Consider the following 26,288-nt stretch of genomic DNA (forward strand, 5'->3'; position numbering starts at 1 on the left):
CAGAGCCAGTTCATCACGGAGGTGGGTGAAGTACATCCAGTCTGATGGCCACAGGCAGCAACTGCTCCCAAACTTGGTGGCATGGGACCCAAGCATCTCCCGCCCAGCAGTAATGGCAAAAGGAAAGGGAGACCAGCCAAAAGCAAAGCAAACACCTGCTTTCAGCCTTGACAAATTTAATCTTGCTCAACAGTTCAGTTGGTGCGAAGTAATGAAGGCTAGCATGGATTCCTCTTCCACTATCTCTCCTTGGAACAGAGACCACCCCACTGGCACTTTTGAGAGTCTACTTTGTTGAATCCACAGGAGATCGCAAAAGTGCCAGTTTGCTTAGTTGGTTCAAAATATATCCCTTAAAGGGAAATTACAGGCTGCGGACCATAGTAGCTACAGTTCAGAAGTATATCTACTAGAATATCTGGTAGTTTAGTGAGCGTGAGCTGTCTACAAAATGTCACTATTGGTTCCCAGTGCCATCTGGCAGAGATGCATTGCTTATTCAGTTTAATTACCTAAATGTAAACAAGAACTTACTAAATATTAAATACTTACAATATAGAATGTGGCAAGGAAGGCATTATTTACATTGTGCTTTAAAATTACACAGCCAATGCTTTCTCTTCTTAGATGATGATTATCAGTCAGGGTGTTACAAGAGCTGGTATGTTATGTTGCAGTTCTATAATTCACTGGTGAAGCTGCACTTGAAGTAATCTGTATAGTTTTGATCACCCAATTATAGGAAAGAAGTGGTTAAACTGAAGGAGTGCAGAAAAGATTTACAAGGATGTTGCCAGGACTAGAGGGCCTGAGTGAGGGGTTGGCCAGGCTGGGTCTTTATTCTTTGGAACATAGGAGAATGAAAGGCATCCTTAAAGTTCTGAGTCATAGGCGGATGGTAATTGTCTTTTCCCGGGGAGGGGGTGGGTGCATAAGTTTGGGATGAGAATGAAGAGATAGTATTATTTGAGAAGCACTTGGATAGGTACATAGAAAGGCAGGGCTTAGCGGTATAGGACTAGCTGGGTGGGCATTGTGGTCAGCACTGACTCATTGGGCCAAAGGGTCTGTGTCCATGCTGTATTGTACTATGACTGCATGTTTCTATAACTGATAACTTTAGAGAGATTAATTTTCTGTAGTGACTTCTTATAAAAGAAAAACTTTTCAGTGACACTTTCTAAGTTTCTATAAGCTATCTAATTCAAGATATAATCTTAATGCAAAATAGACATTCACTAAACATAAAAAGCCACTGTACAAAAAAGATATTATATATTAATATTTTCTATATTATGTCAAATAGCTGATCTACACTGCATCACAGATGAACACGAATACCTTTAAATTCTTGTTCTTCTGTGTAACCACGTTCAGATATAGGGGCTGGATTGGATGCATAATCATCAGATTTTGGCAGCTTTTGATCTGCAAGAGACAACAAAGAAATCAAATACAAATATGAGAATTATGCAAATAATTTGCCTTTTCTGCACTATCACCATACCCCTACAGAAACCCAGTCTCCAGAATACAAGATCAAAACCACTTCACCCAGATGTTATGAAAACAGGTAGAAGGGCATATTCAAATGAGGATTCTGCAGTGGGATACAGATAGATCAAGTGATTGGGCAAAATCCTGGCCAGTGTGAGGAGTGCGAGATTCAACAAGAGAAATCCAAAAGTAGATTATTACATATGGAGTAAGACTACAGATAAGTGAAGTTCAGTGGAACCTACGATCTACCACATAAATCACAAAAAGATAGCAGGCAGGTCCAAGGAGTTGTTAGAATGGCATTTTGATCTGTGTTGCAAAGAAGTTAAGCTTTGTTACAATTGCAGAGAGTGTTGGTGAAGCCACACCTGGAGAGTGCAGCATTTTGCTCCCCTTATCTAAACAAGGATTTCATAGCATTAGAGACAGTCCAAAGGAGACAGACCAGACTAATTCCTGAGAGGAGAGTCTTGTCCTATCAAGAAAGGTGAGACTCTTTGTGTTTGTAATCCTTGCAAGGATGAGGGTATCTTATTCAGGTGGCTACTAAGAGGGCCTAACAGGGTAGATGTTGAAATCTTTTCACTCCTAAGAGGGTACTATATAAACATATCAAAATAAGGGATTGGTCATTTAAAACTGAGGTACACTGAAATTTCTTCTCTTAGAGGGTATTGAATCTCTGGAATTTGTTGTACTAGAGGGTGGTAAAGGATGAATCAGTACATGTATATTGAGCCGGAAATAGTAAGTATTTGAAAAATTAAGGTTATAATAATTATGGGGAACTGTTGAGAGTAAGTAGTGATGCCAGCATAAATCAGTCATTATCATACTGAATGGCTGGGCAGGCTTAAGGGTCCCGGCGGCCTACATCTACTCCTATTGCGTTTCTGTATCAGACATCCCAAGTCCTTAAAAGCAGTGAGATGCATGATATAGTGCCTGTGGTTTCAATCAAAATACAACACATTTCTAGCTGAATAAACTATGCAAACATGCAACAGAACATACAAGTATTGATCAGCATTTCTGAAACAAGACAGAATGCAAGATGTTTTTGTTGTGAGTTTAAACTGAACATTTAAATTTCTGATCCAGACCTTTGATCTGGAATGTTAACTGTGCCTCTCTCCACAGAGATGCCCGACTGCTGCGTAATTACCAAAGATTACTTAATTCAGATTTACATCATCTTTGGTTTCCAATTGCTTTCAAGTAATGTGGTTGCAAATGATCTTTGGTGACAACAGTTTTATTAAAGTTATCAAACAGTAGTTTTTGAATCATCTTCTGTTTATACTTCAGTATACTGGCAGTAATTACAATGCTTCAGACTAGCCATGTGCACAAGGTCTATTACATGGAATAAAAGGGAGCTAACTTCATTATGGTCCATTCTTACACGTGACTGCACTACATGCATAATTCAAGGCCTGTGAATAGTATTAAGTAGGCCCTCAAGTCTCTCAAAGGCAGATGGAGACAATCCAATGCTTCAATTAACACCTATGAGGAGAAAGCAGAAAATGGCATCGTGTAGGCAGCTGTAACTCTCAATAATGATCAATGCTGGGAGAGGTTTTTTTTGCCAATTACACATGATTGTAACCAATACTGAAATGATCACAGGTACCATCTCCTAATTTTCTCGGAAAGAATGCATTGTGCAGGCATACTATCCAGAATGGGTATAACAAATCAGGCATATTCTGAAGTGAGAAAGTCACTGTTAAAATGGAGAAGTTATTCAGACAGAATATGTCATGAGCTTCTGTGCTTCTTCAACTTTAGGACAAACTGCTTAACTGCTATCCCTATCCATGACCTGAAAACATTGAAAGAACCAATGACAAGCTGCCTGGATGATTGCTTACTGGAAAAGGCAGTAACACTACTCACACCTTGGCAAGCCATGCACACATATACCATTCATTGTATCAACTTACCTGTCAGTCAGGAATAAGGAGACCTCACTACAACTGGCCATCAAGTACCTACCTCTGCTAATTTCATTTTCTAGCTCTCAGCCTAGAGCCATCAATTCATGGCTTCTAAATATTTCTTAAACCTTGTGAGAGTGCCTGCTTCCATTACCTTATCAGGCAATGCATTTTTAATCTCACCAGTCCTTGCGTCAGAGTTCTGGTGAACTTACCTGTTGGGTTGGTAATGAGGTGACTGCATTGCAGCAATGAAACACCAATGAAATGAATTTGCAAAGGATGATACTAGTCAACCACACATACGAGTACCTGGTACAGAAGCCCTTGCCTCTATGTAGTCAGCAAAAGAAATGAATAGTCATGCAACATTCAGTTAAGAATGGGTATGAAGTGATGGCATTTTCGACGATGAAAGACTAATGTGAATGAAAGCTTAAGTGTTATGCAAAAAGTGAAATGGAATAAGCCCATTGTTTCTTCATCAGTTGCTGGTGGTTTCTGTTGTTGGATTTGGAGAACCTTATCAACAAAAAAATTATCAAAGGAGCTAAGGTCTGTCAGTTGTACATTCTTTTGTTGCTTTCCACTGCAAAAGGAGAAATGCCCTCCCTTGCATTGGCACGATGAAATCTTCTCTGTTATCAAGTTGTACATTGATGCTAGTGAGCAAGTACCTATCTGTGTTCACCCAATTTTCCAGCACGTGGTCTATACCTTTTCATGCCATGGTGCTTCAAATACTCTTTTTAAGATATTGTTTTAAATATAATGAGAATGCTTGAATACACTACTCCCTCAAGCCTCTTTATCTCAATGACCCTCATGTGTCACATTTCCAACTTACCTCACAGCTAGTTGCAGCCCTCTACTAATGGTGGTGGGATGAACAGGAGGAAACTTGGAGAGTATGGAATGTATCTTTATGAACATCCATGGAGAAAAGTGATGGCAGGCTTTCATCTTTCCGTTTTTAGTCAGTTCACTTTTCTTCTTGCAACACTACAGTCATTGTGTCAGATGATTACAGCGCAGAAGGAAGTCTATTTGTTGCAGAAAATCCTCCTCGCCTCATTATCAGAGCAGGAAGATGTTCTTCCCACTATAGTATAGAGCATTCCTAATGCTGAATATTACATTCATTTCTCAACTAGTGATTTGTACAGAAATTATTTTATTTCTGTTGGAGAAGCCCCAACACAATCCTGGTGCACGTAACAGGGAACAAATCCAAATTTGGGCAAACTGCAGGATTCAGTTGCAATCCATTAACTTTGTGTGAGCTACTGACTTACACACATAGCGGAGGTGTGCAAACAAGTACTTAGCTGTTAGATTTTTCTTCCTAACCCAATTCAATGCAACAGTGCTTGCCTTCACCCAGCTGTCTTACTGACCCCACTGGAGGCATCAGATTATTTTAGATTTGTTTTACTGACTCCTTGTGAGATCACTCTGTTCAGGAGTTTGCCATTTGATGAATATAAATGACAAGTTGTTCTAAATGCTTCGCTTAGTCTAGCTTTGCTAGACACCAGTGATGTAATGCTATTCCTAGCATCAGTTTTATGTGGGAAAACGTGATGGAAATTTTGACTTAAGACTTCACTCCAAAATTAACATTCACCCAAAGTAAAAGCATTCCGTTATTTCTGGTGCAGTCACCTCATAGCCACTTGTTAACTGCTCCATTACTACCAACCAAAAACCTGTGGTCAAGGAAAATCTTTATTCTGGAATCACTTGCTCAGAAGAATTATACTTCTTTTGCATAGTAGGTACCCGGAGATCTCAAATGGGTACACCATTTGAGCTGTTTAACTGCTCAGTAACAATAACGCAGGCTCCTCCTAGAAGTGCCATCGAGGCCCACAGCTTTACTTCCAACTGTTCTCCAATAACAGAAGCTTCTGAAGGCAGACCCTACTTAAGTTAGGAAGTTAAGTATTAAAAAGCAAGTATAAAGATCTTTAAAACCCTTTTCCCTGCCATTAGAAATGCAGTTGGGCTACAAGTGGTGAGTCAACAGAGATTCAGCACTGTGCTTGAAGAGAGGTCAAACTTACCGTATGTATATTTTCATTGTCAAATTGCTGATGTTTGCCAGCTCATTCCTTAGAATCAGGACTGAATGGTAACAGAGCTTGATGAGTCTTGTGGGGAGGCAGAAGTCTTTTTATAAAACATCCAGAAAATGACCTGGTGTAGCTGATCGTCAAAACTCTGAGAAGTTTTGCATGATCCTGAACTCAAAAATTATCAGCCAGGAACCTGCAATCTAATACCAATGTTAATAATGAAAGTTGAGATCACAGTGTCTAGGACTGTCATGGCTGCAATTTCACCGTGGTACTTTCTACCCTGCAGTTGGTGACTACTCGTCTGCTACATTGCTGTCCTCATGGATGCTAGGAAGCCTGACTGCAGAGCCTGTACTGCATTGAACATGGCAGAAGCATTAAATGAAAAGTTATCAGTTTCTTAGAAAATGGGTGCTCCGTAGTCCAGGTTAGCATGGAGGGCTGAAGGGTTAGCTTACCTGCAGTATGACACTGTGATTCTATTTTCTTGTTAAGTGCAAATATAGACAATATTTTTATTTTTTTAAACAAGTCCAGAAAGTTATTGAAGGTTTGCAAATGTCAAAGCTGTATTCTGAGTCTAGGCGAATGATTGCGAAGGTTACACTTGTGCCATCCTTAGCCACACTGAAGAGCTGGTGCCCATGCTTCCAGAGGAAGATGGAAGGTTTCGCCGGAACAACTGGTATGGTTAGGTAGCAGCCACCAATTGTGAGACAGCAGAAAATCTGCCCCCTTAAAAAAATCAAAATCACAAATTAAAAACATTTCAGAGCATTTTAGAAATATTAAAAATATTCAACTATTTTAAGTAAAAAGATATATAAATTTTCAGATAATTACCTTGCTTTCCCACAGTTGTTCATCGCCATACAAATGCATAGAGTTGCTGTCAGAAGGCAGATTGCCCTGTATAAGACCTGGCAAACTGACTCTACCTTGCTGTTTATTGCTGGAATCCATGAAGAATCCAACAGCGGAGAAAGAAAGATGAATAATTCAAGCAGAGATCTCAAAATAAGTGGAACTGAGGCAAGATAGAGCTCGGCATTTCAACAAGGACTTATTTGCCATTTCCCTAAAAATTCTGGTCCAGTTTTCAGCCAATAAGAATAGGTAAACACTAAAAACTTCTGAAGGCACAGTAAGTTAACATGTCATTAGAATTTGTAAAACATAGCGTGATGAAGTAATAAACAATGTAACAACAATATTCCAGCAGCATGAAATTCCCAGTCGCCAGGTGATGCAATTACAGTATACAAGTTTTCTGTCTGAATACCAGGAGTCCATGATCAACTAGTTATCTAAATATGGACAAACACAGCCAAACACATCATTTATAATTCATGCAATCTATGGCTTTTGCCCAGCAAGTTTAGTTTGCAGAAGAAGAATCAAAAGACTCCATGTGATATACTGCTTATCCAATACAACTTTCAGAGAAATAAACCAGGGGTAATCTTGGTATGGCATAACTTTAAAATGGATTAAAACTGATTCATATCATTTCAAGCCATGCATTAAAATGACTAACCCTCTCAAAACAAACATTTAAAATAGATGATCACTGATTTAGTAACACCATAAACACTTGCAAAGCTCAATGTCAATTCATTAGCTTTTGTATATCTTTAAAATCAATATACAAACTGTTTGTACGATAAAATTAAAGCAATGATAATAAACTGCAATTTGTTAAAACAACAGAATTGTAAACTGGATCATAAAATATTATCAAAACTATCAATAGTGTTTAACCTTACGCAGCATCATTACTACCTACTCTGCATATTACCACAGGTACCTGAAAAGTTTTGATCCTCTATGCGGTCAAGCCCAGAAACAGAGGTTGAATTAAACATATGTGAAGTCTTAGGGACTGGTAGTTTATGGTCTGTAAAGGGGGACAAAAAAACAAATGCAAATCTTGTGTCTATCCCCAGAATAACCTGCCCTTGTGTATCTAAAAGAAACATTTATGACCGTAATTTTATTTAAATATAACCAATGAATTGATAAGACCAACATAAAAAACTTAAAATGTTGGATGTCAAATGATATTCTTGCTACCTTCCACCAACAAGTAGTAATTTGGATAATGCAGATTTTCCCTTGTTAGTAATTTGGATAGTTATTCTAACTGATTTCCTGCATGAGTTCTCAAAGAAATTAATGATTTCATAATATCCCATTTATGTCAGCTTGGTTACAGTCAAAATACTATGGGCAGCAGTTTAGTTTCATATGGTTGAATAGAAATGATTACCAAGAAAACCTCAAGCAAAACTAGAGATAATTCTATGACTTTAAATAACAATTAGATGTACTTAACGTGTTAGACAGACAGCTGACCATACAACCATTGTTGGTAGAATCTCAGGTGGTGACAAGAGAGCATACAGAAGTGAGATATGCCAACTAGCAGTGTGGTGCCACAGCAACAACCTGGCACTCAACGTCATTAAGCTGAAAGAGCTTATTGAGGACTTCAGGAAGGGTAAGATGACGGAACACATACCAATCCTCATAGAGGGATCAGAAGTGGAGAGAGTGAGTAGCTTCAAGTACCTGGGTGTCAAGATCTCTGAGGATCTAACCTGGTCCCAATATATTGATGTAGTTATAAAGAAGGCAAGAGAGCGGCTATACTTTATTAGGAGTTTGAAGAGATTTGGCATGTCAACAAATACACTCAAAAACTTCAATAATTGTACTGTGGAGAGCATTCTGACAGGCTGCATCACTGTCTGGTATGGAGGGACTACTGCACAGGACCAAAAGAAGCTGAAGAAGGTTGTAAATCTAGTCAGCTCTGTCTTAGGTACTAGCCTACAAATTACCCAGGATATCTTCAGGGAGCAGTGTCTCAGAAAGGCAGCATCCATTATTAAGGATTTCTAGCACCCAGGGCATGCCCTTTTAACCATATAACCATATAACAATTACAGCACGGAAACAGGCCATCTCAGCCCTTCTAGTCCATGCCGATGCTTACACTCACCTAGTCCCACTGGCCCGCACTCAGCCCATAACCTTCTATTCCTTTCCTATCCATATACCTATCCAATTTTACTTTAAATGACAATACCGAACCTGCCTCTACCACTTCTACTGGAAGCTCATTCCACACAGCTACCACTCTCTGAGTAAAGAAATTCTCCCTCGTGTTACCCTTAAACTTTTGCCCCCTAACTCTCAAATCATGTCCTCTTGTTTGAATCTCCCCTACTCTCAATGGAAAAAGCCTATCCATGTCAACTCGATCTATCCCCCTCATTATTTTAAATACCTCTATCAAGTCCCCCCTCAACCTTCTACGCTCCAAAAAATAAAGACCTAACTTGTTCAACCTTTCCCTGTAACTTAGCTGCTGAAACCCAGGTAACATTCCAGTAAATCTTCTCTGTACTCTCTCTATTTTGTTGATATCTTTCCTATAATTCGGTGATCAGAACTGTACGCAATACTCCAAATTCGGCCTTACCAATGCCTTGTACAATTTTAACATTACATCCCAACTCCTATACTCAATGCTCTGATTTATAAAGGCCAGCATACCAAAAGCTTTCATCACTACCCTATCCACATGAGATTCCACCTTCAGGGAACTATGCACCATTATTCCTAGATCACTCTGTTCTACTGCATTCTTCAATGCCCTACCATTTACCATGTATGTCCTATTTGGATTATTCCTACCAAAATGTAGCACCTCACACTAATCAGCATTAAACTCCATCTGCCATCGTTCAGCCCACTCTTCTAACTGGCCTAAATCTCTCTGCAAGCTTTGAAAACCTACTTTATTATTCACAATGCCTCCTACCTTAGTATCAACTGCATACTTACTAATCCAATTTACCACCCCATCATCCAGATCATTAATGTATGTGACAAACAACATTGGACCCAATACAGATCCCTGAGGCACACCACTAGTCACCGGCCTCCAACCTGACAAACAGTTATCCACCACTACTCTCTGGCATCTCCCATCTAGCCACTGTTGAATCCATTTTACTACAATATTAATACCTAACGATTGAACCTTCCTAACTAGCCTTCCATGTGGAATCTTGTCAAAGGCCTTACTGAAGTCCATATAGACAACATCCACTGCTTTACCCTCGTCAACTTTCCTCTTAACCTCTTCAAAAAATTCAATAAGATTTGTCAAACATGTCCTTCCACGCACAAATCCATGCTGACTATTCCTAATCAGACCCTGTCTATCCAGATAATTATATATACCATCTCTAAGAATACTTTCCATTAATTTACCCACCACTTACGTCAAACTGACAGGCCTATAATTGCTAGGTTTACTCTTAGAACCCTTTTTAAACAATGGAACCACATGAGCAATACGCCAATCCTCTGGCACCATCCCCGTTTCCAATGACATTTGAAATATTTCTGTCAGAGCCCCTGCTATTTCTACACCAACTTCCCTCAAGGTCCTAGGGAATATCCTGTCAGGACCTGGAGATTTATCCACTTTTATATTCCTTAAAAGCACCAGTTCTTCCTCCTCTTTAATCGTCATAGTTTCCATAACTTCCCTACTTGTTTCCCTTACCTTACACAATTCAATATCCTTCTCCTTAGAGAATACCAAAGAAAAGAAATTGTTCAAAATCTCCCCCATCTCTTTCGGCTCCACACATAGCTGTCCACTCTGATTCTCAAAGGGGCCAATTTTATCCCTCACTATCCTTTTGCTATTAATATAACTGTAGAAACCCTTCGGATTTATTTTCACCTTACTTGCCAAAGCAACCTCGTATCTTCTTTTAGCTTTTCTAATTTCTTTCTTAAGATTCTTCTTACATTCTTTATATTCCTCAAGCACCTCATTTACTCCATGCTGCCTATTTTTATTGTAGATCTCCCTCTTTTTCCGAACCAAGTTTCCAATATCCCCTGAAAACCATGGCGCTCTCAAACTTTTAACCTTTCCTTTCAACCTAACAGGACCATAAAGATTCTGTACCCTCAAAATTTCACCTTTAAATGACCTCCATTTCTCTATTACATCCTTCCCATAAAACAAATTGTCCCAATCCACTCCTTCTAAATCCTTTTGCATCTCCTCAAAGTTAGCCTTTCTCCAATCAAAAATCTCAACCCTGGGTCCAGTCCTATCCTTCTCCATAATTATATTGAAATTAATATATTTCTCACTGTTACGATCTGGTAGGAGGTACAGAAGCCTGTAGTCACACATTCAGTGATTCAGGAACACCTTCTTCCCCTCTGCCATCCAATTCCTAAGTTGACATTGAATCTTTGGACACTACCTCACCTTTTTAAAAATATACAGTATTCCTGTTTTTGCATGTTTTTTAAAATCTATTCAATATACGTAATTGATTTACTTGTTTATTTATTACTATTTTTATTTTATTTATTTTTATTATGTTTTTCTCTCTGCTAGATCATGTATTGCATTGAACTGCTGCTGCTGCTAAGTTAACAAATTTCATATCACATGCCGATAATAATAAACCTGATTCTGATAGAATTCATGCAAATGCTAGCTATGAGATGTGAATGAATACAAAGTCTTTTCTCCATTGCCATTATTTACAGAGGGCCTGTATTCTAGCTTCTTGACATTTTCTCTCCTGTACTAAAAACATAGGTTGGACTGGGTAATTAAATATTAAAAGTTCATGTAACAGATAACAAATAAACCAAATGAAATCAATTAGTTCAAAAACATAAGTATGTTTGTATGTGATTCATAAATGTCACTGTCTAATCCAAAAGAACTATGCTTCCTCATATATTTCCCTAAATCCATTCAGTGCAGTGATTTCATTTCAATCTGCATAATGAAGGAGTTTGAGGTGTTTAGTAAAATGCATAGTTTTTACAATAAATGGAAGGTGATAAAAGCTATAGACAGGCACAGATAAAGGGCACTTTGAAACATCTTGTCTACGCCAACCATGTCATCTTCTGATTCCATTTGCCTGCTTTAGGCCAGCTTACCTCTACTCTTATTAGTTGTGGGTCATCTGCCAACCTACTTATCGGGCCAGAGGGATTCTCATCCAAGACAATTATATGACACACATCAAAATTCTCTATAGATCCCCAGCAATGATCCCTATGGTACATCGCTAATTATAGTCTCCAGTCAGAGTAACAACAGTCTCCCACTATTCCCCACCTCCCTGCATCCTTTCACTAAGCTAATTTTGGACCCAGTTTGCCACTACACCTTGAATCCCATGTACTTAATCCTTTTAGATTAGCCTGCCATGCAGGACCTCGTCAAAATACCAGCAAAAGTCCATATATATCCTGTTGGACTGGGGGAAAGGAGTGGAATGGCAAACAATCAAAAGGAAATAAAGGGTCCTTATGGAGCTGAGTTATGAAGATTGTTGCCCTGTAGCTATTCAATTATGACTGGCCTCAGGGCAAATTAAGCTCCCTCAGAATATTCCAAAAGTATTAGTTCAGAAATCATGTTACCACGTGTGTGACTGACATGTAAATCATGTAAATTATTGATCACAAATAAAAGCCAGCTTCCCCATTCTCCAAAGCTCAAATCCTGCCAAGCAAACTTATTACTGTGACACAAAATGACCCAGAAAAAGCAACTGCTGACATTTGCATGAAAAAAGATTTTTTCAGTTCCACAATGTTGAAAATAAAAATACCCTGCAATTCATGTACCAATATTGCTGAAATGCATCTACTGTGGCACCATAACCATAGATTGTTGTAACTCTAGTAAAGAATTCAAATGTAAGCACACATCATGTATTGGAACTTACATTTCAAACAAGACAAACCAACATATATTGTGCAGGCTAACTGAGTTGCTTGCAGGGTGAACACAACTTGCAACATTCAATACCAGTAAAATATTGAATGTGAGAGCAAGCAGTTAAAATAAAACATCGTCAACATTCTTGCAATAGTTAATCCCAGCAACCACAGTTAGTTAGCCTTCTCCTTAAATGTTCAGAACAAAAACTTTAGAAATTTCACAGCAATTTATACAAGACAGACTGTGCATGCGGCATTGTTATTTTCAATAAAACAGTCAAGTTTATTTTATCCATCACAACATGGCAAATCATATCAGGCATAACAATTTGACACAAACATGAGAAAATCTGCAGCCACTGGAAATCCAAGCAACACACACAAATTGCTGGAGGAACTCTAGCAGGTAGGGCAGCATCTATGGAAAAGAGTATGGTCAACATTTCGGGTTGAGATGCTTCATCAGGACACAATTTGATAAACACTTTACAGACAAGCTTAGCGTCTAAGCTTCTCAAAATAGATGTGCTGCTTACATATCCCAAAAGTGATAAGCATATCCAAAAATTTGTGAAATGAGGAGCAGCATATTTCTTACGGTTTTTGCAACAAACTGAAAGCAAGGCAGAGCACAGACTTGTCAAACACATTTTCGACAGAAATGAGCTGTACAACCAAAGAATTATAAATGAGCAGTGAGTGACTGTGTTGTTCGCAGGGCATTTTGGAAAGTGTCCTATATTGTTGTTACACAAGTGCACAATGTCATGTGCAGATTCTAATAATTGATTTTGTATATTCACATATTCTGCCAGAAGTACTCAGTGTCAGAAAGCTCCATCTTAGTAAATTCATATCAGGAGATTCCTATGCACATATGGAGAATGTCAATTACAATGTCAAAAACTAAACTGGGGCTAACAAGAGTTGAACTGCAAATACAGAATCCTATTAACTCAGTAAAAAAATTCTGATGAACATAAACTATAATACTGGACATCATTATATTGTAGCATGTACTACAATTGGTTTTATAATTCTAACATTGAATTTATCATGAATTATACAACCAATAATCATTTCAATATACAGATCTAGGAATAACAGAAAATGGTGACTGATTAAACACTATTCTAAATGTTTAATGGCAAGAAAAAGATCCAGTGACATTATTTCCAATACATGAATTCAAATTACCATTCAATAATTTTCTCACCAAAACAGCCCTGATCAGCAAACAACACATTTGCATCTAAGCTGTATGTGAACTCAATGGAATATGCACGCACGAATCCAACAAAAATACACTAAACACACAAAATATAGGTGTGGAATGGACTGCTCATGTCATAAGCGCAGTGATACAACATTGATTGAGCTGAAAGTGATACTGTGCATGCACAACCACAAATGCTTTGCACACACAACACCCAAACACTCATAGCTGTTAAAGCAGGGCATAGCACTTGCTGCATGTACCTTGTATTTCTATGATTTTAACACATGTCTGAAGGTACAAATATTGTTGAAGGTACCTGGAACTTCCGTATTTCTTATCTTAGCATGCTCATGTTCTGGGATGGGACTGCTCACATTAGGAATATCAGTGACTGGCAGCTCAAGGTCAGGCATTAAACTGAACTCGTCAGTCGCTTCAGAGGTTTTCACCTCATGGTCTAAAAAGGATAAGAAGGAAGCCGGACACAAAATTCTGTTTATCCCAAGATTATTAGTTGTTTCAATTAATAATATTGAATTACTGGACATCATTATGAACCAGATTAGTCATATTTCAAGTTAAATAAAATAGACAAATGAAATGTAACCACAAACTATGTTTTATGATATTAACCAATGTATAACACAGCATTTTGCTAAATTCGGTATTAACAAGCAGAGATATAATAACATGCAGTGTTTTTGCTGCACAATTTACTCTTCAATAAACTTTATAGTCAAGAAAAGTTAACTGACAATTTATCATCAAAGTCATTAAACAGTATGGTGAAGTAATACAAAATGAGAATTAAAAATGCATCCTTGGTGTAATGATTTTAGAGGATCAGTACATAACTGAAATTACAAATAAAGCATGGCAGCACCTCAGCTTCCTTAGGAGATTGCGAAGATTCAGCATGACATCTAAAACGTTGACAAACTTCGATAGTGGATACTATACTGATTGGCTGCATCACAGCCTGGTATGGAAACAGCAATGTCCTTGAATGGAATATCCTACAAAATATAGTGGATACGGCCCCAGTCCATCATGGGTAAAGCTCTCCCCACCATTGAGCACATCTACGGGGAGCATTGTCACAGATAAGCAGCATCCATCATCTAGACCCTCTACCACCCAGGTCATGCTTCCTTCTTGCTACTGCTATCAGGAAGGAAGGACAGGAGCCTCAGGAGTCTCACCAGCATGGACTTCAAGGACAATTATTACCCCTCAACCATCAGGCTCTTGAAACAGAGGGGATAACTTCACTCAACTTCATTTGCACCATCACTAAACTGCTCCTACAACCTATGGGCTTACTTATAAGGGCTATTAATTTCAGTATCTCAATATTTATTGTTTATTTATTTTTATATATATTTCAACAATAAATTTACTTTGAACTCTAATTTAAACTGTGGAACCACTAAAATAGTTACCTGCATTGACCATCAAATGCACTTTACAAACATGTAACCCAGCCATCCGTTAGCAGCTAATGTCCTAACTTTCGGCCACGTTGTTAAAAACCACAATATATGCATATCATTATTCCATCCTTCACTTCACACTCAAGGCACCAACATGGTCAGCAGGACCTGTAGCCTTAACATCCCTCTTATTGAATGTATAGGTTTGGGTGAGGAATTGCACACGTGAGTAATGTCAATGTTTGGCATCTTGAAACGTGAGATTATTCTGAGTTTGTTAGGAGTGTCAGAAGTTGTCTCTTTGTGGGTTGATGGGATAAGGAGGAAGCCAGATACAAATTTTTAATCTCTCATGAAGCAGCATGTTGTTTTATTAAAAAGATATTTTTTTTTCCTTTTTATGATTCAGTTTTGATGATATCTTATTATTTTCCATATTATACATCAATTGGAACCATGAATTGCATTACAAAAGCTTCAAACTAATGTATTAACAAATTACTTTGAGTGGTATGGTAACCTCGTGCTGTTTACTGTATCCCCTATATCAATAGTTTAAAATCACTGAATAATCATCACAAAAGCAAGGTCACGATTGGCTGATAATCTGCAGCACATCTAGAAACTCAATGGAAAAGTATAATGAGAATAAAGATCAGAGAAATTTTACTGGACATGAAATTGCAGGAAATATGCAGTTGATTGACAATTCCCTACCTGTTGTGATGAGTGGGGGCAGCTGAGTGGATCTGTGCCTGATATCAGACTGACAAATGAGAGTGAATGGAAGGCCAAGAGAGGTCTCCAGTCATTTGGTGCTGTGTTGCCATGTGATGGTATGGATTGGTGGACAGAAGTGGGATGGCAAAAGATCAAAAGGAAATAAAGGGTTCTTATTCAGCTGAGTTATGAAGATTGTTGTCCTGCTGCTATTCAACTACGACTGGCCTCAGGACAACTTGAGCTCCCTCAGAATATTCCAGAAGTATTACCTCTGAAATCATGTTACCACGTGTGTGACTGACATATAAATCACATGTTGATCACAAATGCAACACCATCTTCCCCATTCTGCACCCCTCCACTCCTGCCCAGCAAACTAACTAGACTGATATAAAATCTCCTGGAAATAGCCATTGTTGAGTTTTGCAGGAAAAAAGAATTGTTCAGTTGCACAGTGTTGAAAATAACACAAGCCCAGCAGCTTGCCAGATATTTACTCTCTTACTAAACATTCAAAAGACCATAACATATAGGAGCAGAATTAGGCCAACCAAGTCTGCTCCACCATTTCGATTGGCTAATCCAAGCTTACTCTCAGACGCAGTCTTCTGTGATCTTCCCATATCCTTTCATATCCTTCCAATCAAGAGTCTATCAACCTTTGCCTTAAATATACATAAAGACTTGGCCTGTGATAAAGAATTCCACAGATTCTCCACTCTCTAGCTAAATTCCTCCTCATCTCCACTCTAAAAGGACGTCCCTCTATTGTGAGGCTGTGTCCTCTGGTCTTAGGCTCTCCTACCAAAGGAAGCATCCTCCTAACAACTACTCTGTCAAGGCCTTTTACCGTTCAATAGTTTCATGTACCAACATTCTGAACTGCCTCTGCTGTGACATAATAATGCATTGTTGTAACACAAGTAATGGATTTGAATGTAATCATGCATCATGCCTTGGAATTTACATTTCAAACAAGACTAAAATATGTATATTGTAGGGGGTGACCGTGCTGCTTGCAGGGTGAACACAACTTCGAACATTCGATACTAGCAAAATCACGACAAGTGTATGTACGCAGTGAAATAAAACATCGTCAACGTTCTTGCAATAGTCAATTCTAGCAACCAAAGTTAACCTTCTCTTTAAATGTTCAGAACACTTATTTCAGAAATTTCACACTAATTTATGCAAGACAGACGATCCATGCAACTGTTACTTTCAAGACAACAGTTATGTTTACTTTATCCATCATACCATGGCAAATCACATATAAAAATTTGACACAAACAGAAGAAAATTTGCACATGCTGAAAATACAAGCAACACACACAAAATGCTGGAGGATCTCAGCAGGCCAGGCAGCATCTATGGAAATGAGTAAACAGTCGACATTTCGGGTTGAGACCCTTCATCAGGACTCATTTGACAAACACTTTATAACCAAACATAGCCTCTAAGCTTCTCAAAATAGATGTGTGGTCTACATATCCCAACAGAGATAAACAGTGTCCAAAAATTCCATGAAATGAGGAACAGCATATTTCTTATAGTTTTTGCAACAAATTGAAAGCAAGGCATTGCATAGACTTGGCAAACACATTTTCGACAGAAATGAACCGTACAACCAAAGAATTATAAATGAGCAGTGAGTGAATGTGTTGTTTGCAGGGCATTTTGGAAAGGGTCGTATATTGTTGTTACACAAGTGCACAATGCCATGTGCAGTTTCTAATAATTGATTTTGTATATTCACATATTCTGCCAGAAGTACTCAGTGTCAGAAAGCTCCATCTTAGAAAATTCATATCAGGAGATTCCTATGCACATATTGAGAATGTCAATTACAATGTCAAAAATAAACTGGGGCTAACAAGAGTTGAACTCCAAATATAAAATCCCATTAACTCAGTAAAAAAATTCTGATGAACATAAACTATAAGACGAGACATCATTATATTGTAGCATGTACTACAATTGGTTTTATTATTTTAACATTGAATTTATCATGAATTATACAACCAATAATCATTGTTAATATACTGAACTATAGATAACAGAGAGTGGTGACTAACTAATTAAACATTATTCTAAATGACTCATGGGAAGAAAAAGATCATGTAATGGCATTATTTCCAATACATGAATTCTAATTACCATTCAATAACTTTCTAACCAAAACAGCCCTGATCAGCAGACAACACATTTTTATCTAAGCTGTATGTGAACTCAATGGAATATGCACGCACGAATCCAACAAAAATACACTAAACACACAAAATTTTGGTATGGAATGGATTGCTCATGTCATAAGCGCAGTGATACAACATTGAATGAGCTGAAAGTGATACTGTGCATGCACAACCACAAATGCTTTGCACACACAACACCCAAACACTCATAGCTGTTAAAGCAGGGCATAGCACTTGCTGCATGTACCTTGTATTTCTATGATTTTAACACATGTCTGAAGGTACAAATATTGTTGAAGGTACCTGGAACTTCAGTATTTCTTATCTTAGCATGCTCATGTTCTGGGATGGGACTGCTCACATTAGGAGTATCAGTGACTGGCAGCTCGAGGTCAGGCATTAAACTGAACTCGTCAGTCGCTTCAGAGGTTTCCACCTCATGGTCTAAAAAGGATAAGAAGGAAGCCAGACACAAAATTCTGTTTATCCCAAGATTACAAGATGTTTCAATGAATAATATTGAATTACTGGACATCATTATGAACCAGATTAGTCATATTTCAAGTTAAATAAAATAGACAAATGAAATGTAACCACAAACTATGTTTTATGATATTAACCAATGTATAACACAGCATTTTGCTAAATTCGGTATTAACAAGCAGAGATATAATAACATGCAGTGTTTTTGCTGCGCAATTTACTCTTCAATAAACTTTATAGTCAAGAAAAGTTAACTGACAATTTATCATCAAAGTCATTAAACAGTATGGTGAAGTAATACAAAATGAGAATTTAAAAATGCATCCTTGGTGTAATGATTTTAGAGGATCAGTACATAACTGAAATTACAAATAAAGCATGGCAGCACCTCAGCTTCCTTAGGAGATTGCGAAGATTCAGCATGACATCTAAAACGCTGACAAACTTCGGTAGTGGATACTATACTGACTGGCTGCATCACAGCCTGGTATGGAAACAGCAATGTCCTTGAATGGAATATCCTACAAATTATAGTGGTTACGGCCCCAGTCCATCATGGGTAAAGCTCTCCCCACCATTGAGCACATCTACGGGGAGCATTGTCACAGATAAGCAGCATCCATCATCAGGACCCTCCTCCTCCCACGTCATGCTTCCTTCTTGCTGCTGCCATTAGGAAGGTGATACAGGAGCCTCAGGAGTCTCACCAGCATGGACTTCAGGAGCAATTATTACCCCTCAACCATCAGGCTCTTGAAACAGAAGGGATAACTTCACTCAACTTCATTTGCCCCATCACTAAACTGTTCATACAACTTATAAGGGCTATTCATCTCATGTTCTCGATATTTATTGCTTATTTATTTATATTATTTCTTCTTTTTGTTTTTGTATTTGCACAACCTATGGAATTTTGCATACTGGTTGTCTTTAATTGATTTTATTATGGTTATTGGATTTACTGAGAATACCCAAAAGAAAACAGTTCTCAGGTTCCAAATGGCAGCAAATATATATTTTAACAAAAAATTTACTTTGAATTATAAACTGGGGAACCACTCCAAAATAGTTACATGCATTGACTACCAAATTCACTATACAAACATGTAACCCAGCCATTCATTAAAATTTAATATCCTAACTTTCTGCCACATTAGTGAAAACCGCAATATATGCATATCAATTATTCCATCCTTCACTTCATACTCAAGGCACCAACATGGTCAGCAGGACCTGTAGCCTTAACATCCCTCTTATTGAATGTATAGGTTTGAGTGTGGGATTGCCACATGAATAATGTCAATGGTTGGCATCTTGAAATGTTTAATTATACTGAGTATGCTGTCACTTTGTGGGTTGATGGGATAAGGAGAAAGCCAGATATGAACTTTTAATCTCTCAAGAAACATCACGTTGTTTTGTTAGAAAGATCATTTTGTTTTACTGGATATAATTCAGTTTTGATAATATTTTATTATTTTCCATATTACATATTCAATTGGAACCCTGAATTGCATAACAAAATTTTCAAAATAAACGTAGTATCGAATTACTTTGAGTGGTATGGTAACCTCGTGCTGTTTACTGTTTCCCCTAAATCAATAGTTTAAATTCACTGAATAATCATCACAAATCATGGCCATGATTGGCTGATAATCTGCAGCTCATCTAGGAACTCAGTATAAAAGTATAATGAGAATAAAGATCAGAGAAATACTGTTCATGAAATTGCAGGAAATATGCAGTTGATTGACAATTCCCTACCTGTTGTGATGAGTGGGGGCAGCTGAGTGGATCTGTGCCTGATATCAGACTGACAAATGAGAGTGAATAGAAGGCCAAGAGAGGTCTCCAGTCATTTGGTGCTGTGTTGCCATGTGATGGTATGGATTGGTGGACAGAAGTGGGATGGCAAATGATCAAAAGGAAATAAAGGGTTCTTATTCAGCTGAGTTATGAAGATTATTGTCCTGCTGCTATTCAACTACGACTGGCCTCAGGACAACTTGAGCTCCCTCAAAATATTCCAGAAGTATGACATTAGAAATCATGTTACCACATGTGTGACTGACATATAAATCACATGTTGATCACAAATGCAACACTAGCTTCCCCATTCTACAACCCTCTGATCCTGCCCAGCAAACTTGGACTGAAACAAAATCACCCAGCAATAGCCATTGTTGAGTTTTGTAGGAAAAAAGAATATTTCAGTTGCACAGTGTTGAAAATAAAATACCCAGCAGTCTGCAAATGAATATCTTCTCTCTCTTACCAGATATTCATAAGACCATAAGATATAGGAGCAGAATTAGGCTATTTGGGACATTGAGTCTACACCGCTATTTCAGCTGGATGACCAAATTTCATCTCAGGCCAATCCTCAGCCTTCTCCCCATATCCCTTCATGCCCTGATCAATCAACAATCTATCAACCTCTGTCTTAAATATACATAAAGACTTGGCATTCATAGCTGCTGTGATAATGAATTTCAGATTTTCCACTCTCTGGCTAAAGAAATTCCTCCTCATCTCTGTTCTAAAAGGATGCCCCTCTGTTGTGAGGCTGTGTCCTCTGGTCTGAGACTCTCCTACCATAGGAAACATCCTCTTCACATCTACTCTATCAAGACCTTTCACCATTCAATGGGTTCATGTACCAACATTCAGAACTGCCTCTAATGTGACATTATAAAAACACATTGTTGTAACACAAGTAATGGATTCAAATGTAACTACACATCATGCATTGGCATTTATGTTACAAGCAAGACATAACCATAAGCAAGACTATAATGTAGGGGGTGACTGAGTTGCTTGCAGGATGAACACAACTTCCAACATTTAACAGTAGCAAAGTCAAGAAAACTGAGAACATACAGTTAAATAAAACTTTGCCAACATTCTTGCACATAGACAATTCTAGAACCATAGTTAACCTTCTCCTTAAATGTTCCAAACAATTTCTTCAGATATTTCACACTAATTTACGCAAGACCGTCGATCCATGCAGTTCTGTTACTTTCAAGAAAACAGTTACATTTATTTTATCCATCACACCATAGCAAATTACACATAACAATTTGACACAAACATAAGAAAATTTGCACATGCTGAAAATCCAAGCAACACACACAAAGTACTAGAGGAACTCAGCAGGCCAGGCAACATCTATGGAAAAGAGTAAACAGTCGACGTTTTGGGTTGAGACCCTTCATCATGACTTAATTTGACAAACACTTCACAGCCAAACATAGCCTTTAAGCTTTTCAAAATAGATGTGTGGCCTACATATCCCAACAGTGATAAGCAGTGTCCAAAAATTCCATGAAATGAGGAGCAGCATATTTCTTATGGTTTTTGCAACAAATTGAAAGCAAGGCAGGGCACAGATTTGTCAAACACATTTTTGACAGAAATTAACTGTACAACCAAAGAATTATAAATGAGCAGTGAGTGACTGTGTTGTTTGCAGGGCATTTTGGAAAGTGTCCTATATTGTTGTTACACAAGTACACAATGTCATGTGCGATTTCTAATAATTGATTTTGTATATTCACACATTCTGCCAGAAGTACCTAGAGTACTCAGAAAGTTCAATCTCAATAAATTCATATCAGGAGATTTCTATGCACATATTGAGAATGTCAGTTACGTTGCCAAAAATAAACTGGAGTTAACAAGAGTTGAACTCCAACTACAAAACCCTATTTATTAATTAAATGAATCCTTGTAGAATTCTGATGAACATAAACTATAATACTGGACATCATTATATTGTAGCATGTACTACAATTGGTTTATTATTTTAACATTGAATTTATCATGGATTATACAACGAATAATTATTTTAACATACTGACCTATGGATAACAGAAAGCGATGAATAATTATTTAAACACTATTCTAAATGATTTATGACAATAAAAAGACATGTAGTGACATCATTTCTAATACATGAATTCTAATTACCATTCAATAATTTTCTCACCAAACAGCCCTGATCAGCAGACAACACACTTACATCTAAGCTGTATGTGAACTCAATGGAATATGCACACACGAATCCAACGAAAATACACTAAACACACAAAATATAGGTGTGGAATGGACTGCTCATGTCATAAGTGCAGTGATATAACATTGATTGAGCTGAAAGTGATACTGTGCATGCACAACCACAAATGCTTTGCACACACAACACCCAAACACTCATAGCTGTTAAAGCAGGGCATAGCACTTGCTGCATGTACCTTGTATTTCTATGATTTTAACACATGTCTGAAGGTACAAATATTGTTGAAGGTACCTGGAACTTCAGTATTTCTTATCTTAGCATGCTCATGTTCTGGGATGGGACTGCTCACATTAGGAGTATCAGTGACTGGCAGCTCGAGGTCAGGCATTAAACTGAACTCGTCAGTCGCTTCAGAGGTTTCCACCTCATTGTCTAAAAAGGATAAGAAGGAAGCCGGACACAATTTTTTTAAATCCCAAGATTACAAGATGTTTCAATGAATAATATTGAATTACTGGACATCATTATGTATTTCTTCAATTCAAATAAATTAGACAAATGAAATGTAACAATGAATGATATTCTGTGATATTAAGCCATGTATAACACAGCATTTGCCAAATTCAGTATTAACAAGCAGAGACATAACAATATGCATTGTTCCTGCTACACAAAACAATTTACTATTGAATAAACTTTATAGCCATGAGAAATTAACTGACAATTTAATCAAAGTCACTAAACAGTATGGTGAACTAATGCAAAAAGAGATTTGAAAAAATGCTTCCTCGGTGTAATGATTGCAGAGGATCTGTCCTGGGCCCAGCACATAACTGCAATTATGAAGAAAGCATTGCTGTGCCTCTACTTACAATATTTTGAATATTCAGCATCACATCTAAAACTTTGATAAACTTCTATAGATGTGTAGTGGACAGTATATTGACCAGCAGTTCCACAGACTGGTATGGAAAGATCTATGCCCTTGAACAGAAAGCCCTACAAAATATTGTGGATATGGCCCAGACCATTACATGTAAAGCCCTCCCTACCATTGAGCACATCTACAGGGAGAATTGTTGTAGGAAAGCAGCATCAATCATCAGGGAACCACACCACACAGGTCATGCTCTCTTCTCGCTGCTGCCTTCAGGAAGGTGGTACAGAAGCCTCAGGAGTCACATCGCTAGGTTTAGGAACAGATATTATCCTTCAACCATCAGCCTTTTGAATCACAGAGGATAACTTCACACAACCCATCACCGAACAGTACCCACTTTAAAGACTCTTCATCTCATGTTCCCGATATTTATTCCTTAATTATTTATATTATTTCCTTTTTTTTCCTTTTGTATTTGTACAGTGTGTTGACTTTTGCACACAGGTTGCCTTTCATTGATTCTATTAAGGTTATTGGATTTACTGAGTATGCACGCGAGTAAACAAATCTTAGGGTTGTTTATGGTGACACATATATATTTTAACAATAAAGTTACTTTGAATTTTAATTTAAACTGAAAGCACTCTAAAATGGTTACATGCATTGACTACCAAATGTACTTTACAAACATGTAATCCAGCTATCCATTAGAAGTTAATGTCCTAGCTTTCTGCCACATTGGTAAAAAACCACAATATATGCATATCAATTATTCCATCCTTCACTTCACACTCAAGGCACCAACATGATCAGCAGGACCTGTAGCCTTAACATCCCTCTTATTGAATGTATAGGATGTTAGGAGAATTCAGGGTGACTTGGATAGGCTGGGTGAGTGGGCAGATACTTGGCAGATGGCGTTTAATGTGAATAAGTGTGAGGTTATCCACTTTGGGAGTAAGAACAGGAAGGCAGATTATTATCTGAACGGTATAGAGTTGGGTAAGGAGTAATACAAAGAGATCTTGGAATCAGTCACTAAAGGTGAATGAGCAAGTGCAGCAGTGAAGAAGGCTAATGGAACATTGGCCTTTATTACAAAGGGAATTGAGTACAAGAGCAAGGAAATCCTCTTGCATTTGTACAGAGCCCTGGTGAGACCACACCTGCAGTTTTGTGTACAGTTTTGGTCTCCAGGGTTAAGGAAGGACATCCTGGCTGTAGAGGAAGTGCAGCGTAGATTCACGAGGTTAATTCCTGGGATGTCCGGACTGTCTTACGCAGAGAGGTTAGAGAGACTGGGCTTGTACACGCTGGAATTAAGGAGATTGAGAGGGGATCTGATTGAAACATATAAGATTATTAAGGGATTGGACAAGATAGAGGCAGGAAATATGTTCCAGATGCTGGGAGAGTCCAGTACCAGAGGGCATGGTTTGAGAATAAGGGGTAGGTCATTTAGGACAGAGTTAAGGAAAAACTTCTTCTCCCAGAGAGTTGTGGGGGTCTGGAATGCACTGCCTCGGAAGGTAGTGGAGGCCAATTCTCTGGATGCTTTCAAGAAGGAGCTAGATAGGTATCTTATGGATAGGGGAATCAAGGGATATGGGGACAAGGCAGGAACCGGGTATTGATAGGAATTGATCAGCCATGATCTCAAAATGGCGGTGCAGGCTCGAAGGGCCGAATGGTCTACTCCTGCACCTATTGTCTATTGTCTATAGGTTTGGGTGTGGGATTGCACACATGAGTAATGTCAATGGCTGGCATCTTGATATGTGAGATTATACTGAGAATGTTAGTAGTATCACAAGTTGTCACTTCATGGGTTAATGGGATACGGAGGATACAAGACACAAATTTTTAATCTCTCATAAAACAACATGTTGTTTTGATAAAAAGATAATTTTGCTTTACTTTTTATGATTCAGTTTTGATAATATTTTATTATTTTCCATATTATATATTCAATTGCAACCATGAATTGTATAAGAAAATTTTCAGACTAATGTATTAACAAATTACTTTGAGTGATTTGGTAACATAGTGCCTTTTACAGTTTCCCCCATATCAATAGTTTAAAATCCCTGAATAATAATCACAAAATCATGGCCATGTTTGGCTGATAATCTGCAGCCCATCTAGAAACTCAGTAGAAAAGTATAATGAGAATAAAGATCAGAGAAATACTGTGCTTGAAATGGCAGGAAATATGCAGCCAATTGACATGTGTCCTGACTATGAGTATGGAGGGTGCATGTTACATACCGGCTAATAAAAGTGATTTACATATAAATAAGGCAAACATTATCAAAATTTGAATTACTTTGGTACAAATCTCAACAACCAAACTCATATTGTTATGTGTACCTGCAATGTCAGTATCTCTTATCTTAGCATGTTCAGCTTCTGGAATCGGACTGATCACATTAGTCGAATTAGTAAGTAGCAAGTCATGATCTGGAGTTACAGTGACCATATGAGGTGAATCAAGCACCGAGTCATCTGAAGAGTTAAAAACGAAGTCAGATACCAAATTCATATCTCTCAAGGTGATTAAGATGAGGATTATTTAAATTAATAATAGCATTACTGAATAATTATGCATACTTTGTCAATAACATTAAATTAAACAGAACGAGGTAAAAGACATTTAAGCAACACCTGGACAGGTACATGGAGGGGAGAGGTTTAGATGGCCGTTGGGACTATTTTGGTGGACACTGTGGTCTGAAAGACCTGAACCCATGCTCTCAGACTCAATAACACTAAAACCATGAAGAATGCAACACTGAATTATAAATAACATGATCTCTTATCTAACACCCTTATTCCAAAATGAGATATTCCACTATTTTCACGCAACAGCATGTTTCCACTACATACAAGTTACTTCTCATCTCATAATAAACTTAAAACAAAATGGCTGGGCTTGCTGGGTTAATACGCAGTTTCTAAACTAAGGAAAATATAATTGCAAAATAATTCAATACTAATAAGCAAGTTATAATTTCCAGAGATATA

At 37.8% G+C, this 26,288-nt stretch overlaps 1 protein-coding gene across 23 annotated transcripts in view; it reads right to left on the minus strand.

The window, feature by feature from the left end:
• The window catches only part of abi3bpa (ABI family, member 3 (NESH) binding protein a), a 309,406-nt gene that overhangs the window by 106,726 nt on the left and 176,392 nt on the right, over nucleotides 1-26,288 (minus strand). For 19 of the 23 annotated variants that reach the window (XM_073045179.1, XM_073045194.1, XM_073045192.1 and 16 more), the window contains 5 exons: nucleotides 25,635-25,769; nucleotides 22,676-22,816; nucleotides 18,187-18,327; nucleotides 13,852-13,992; nucleotides 1,342-1,428 (listed from right to left, as the gene is read on the minus strand). In XM_073045179.1, the coding sequence (XP_072901280.1) occupies nucleotides 1,342-1,428; nucleotides 13,852-13,992; nucleotides 18,187-18,327; nucleotides 22,676-22,816; nucleotides 25,635-25,769 (645 nt within the window). The remainder of the gene's footprint in view (nucleotides 1-1,341; nucleotides 1,429-13,851; nucleotides 13,993-18,186; nucleotides 18,328-22,675; nucleotides 22,817-25,634; nucleotides 25,770-26,288) is intronic. The other 4 variants (XM_073045193.1, XM_073045182.1, XM_073045196.1 and 1 more) reach the window with 4 other exon arrangements.

The sequence above is a fragment of the Hemitrygon akajei genome, chromosome 5 (genome assembly GCF_048418815.1).
Source record: "Hemitrygon akajei chromosome 5, sHemAka1.3, whole genome shotgun sequence".
Taxonomy (NCBI): domain Eukaryota; kingdom Metazoa; phylum Chordata; class Chondrichthyes; order Myliobatiformes; family Dasyatidae; genus Hemitrygon; species Hemitrygon akajei.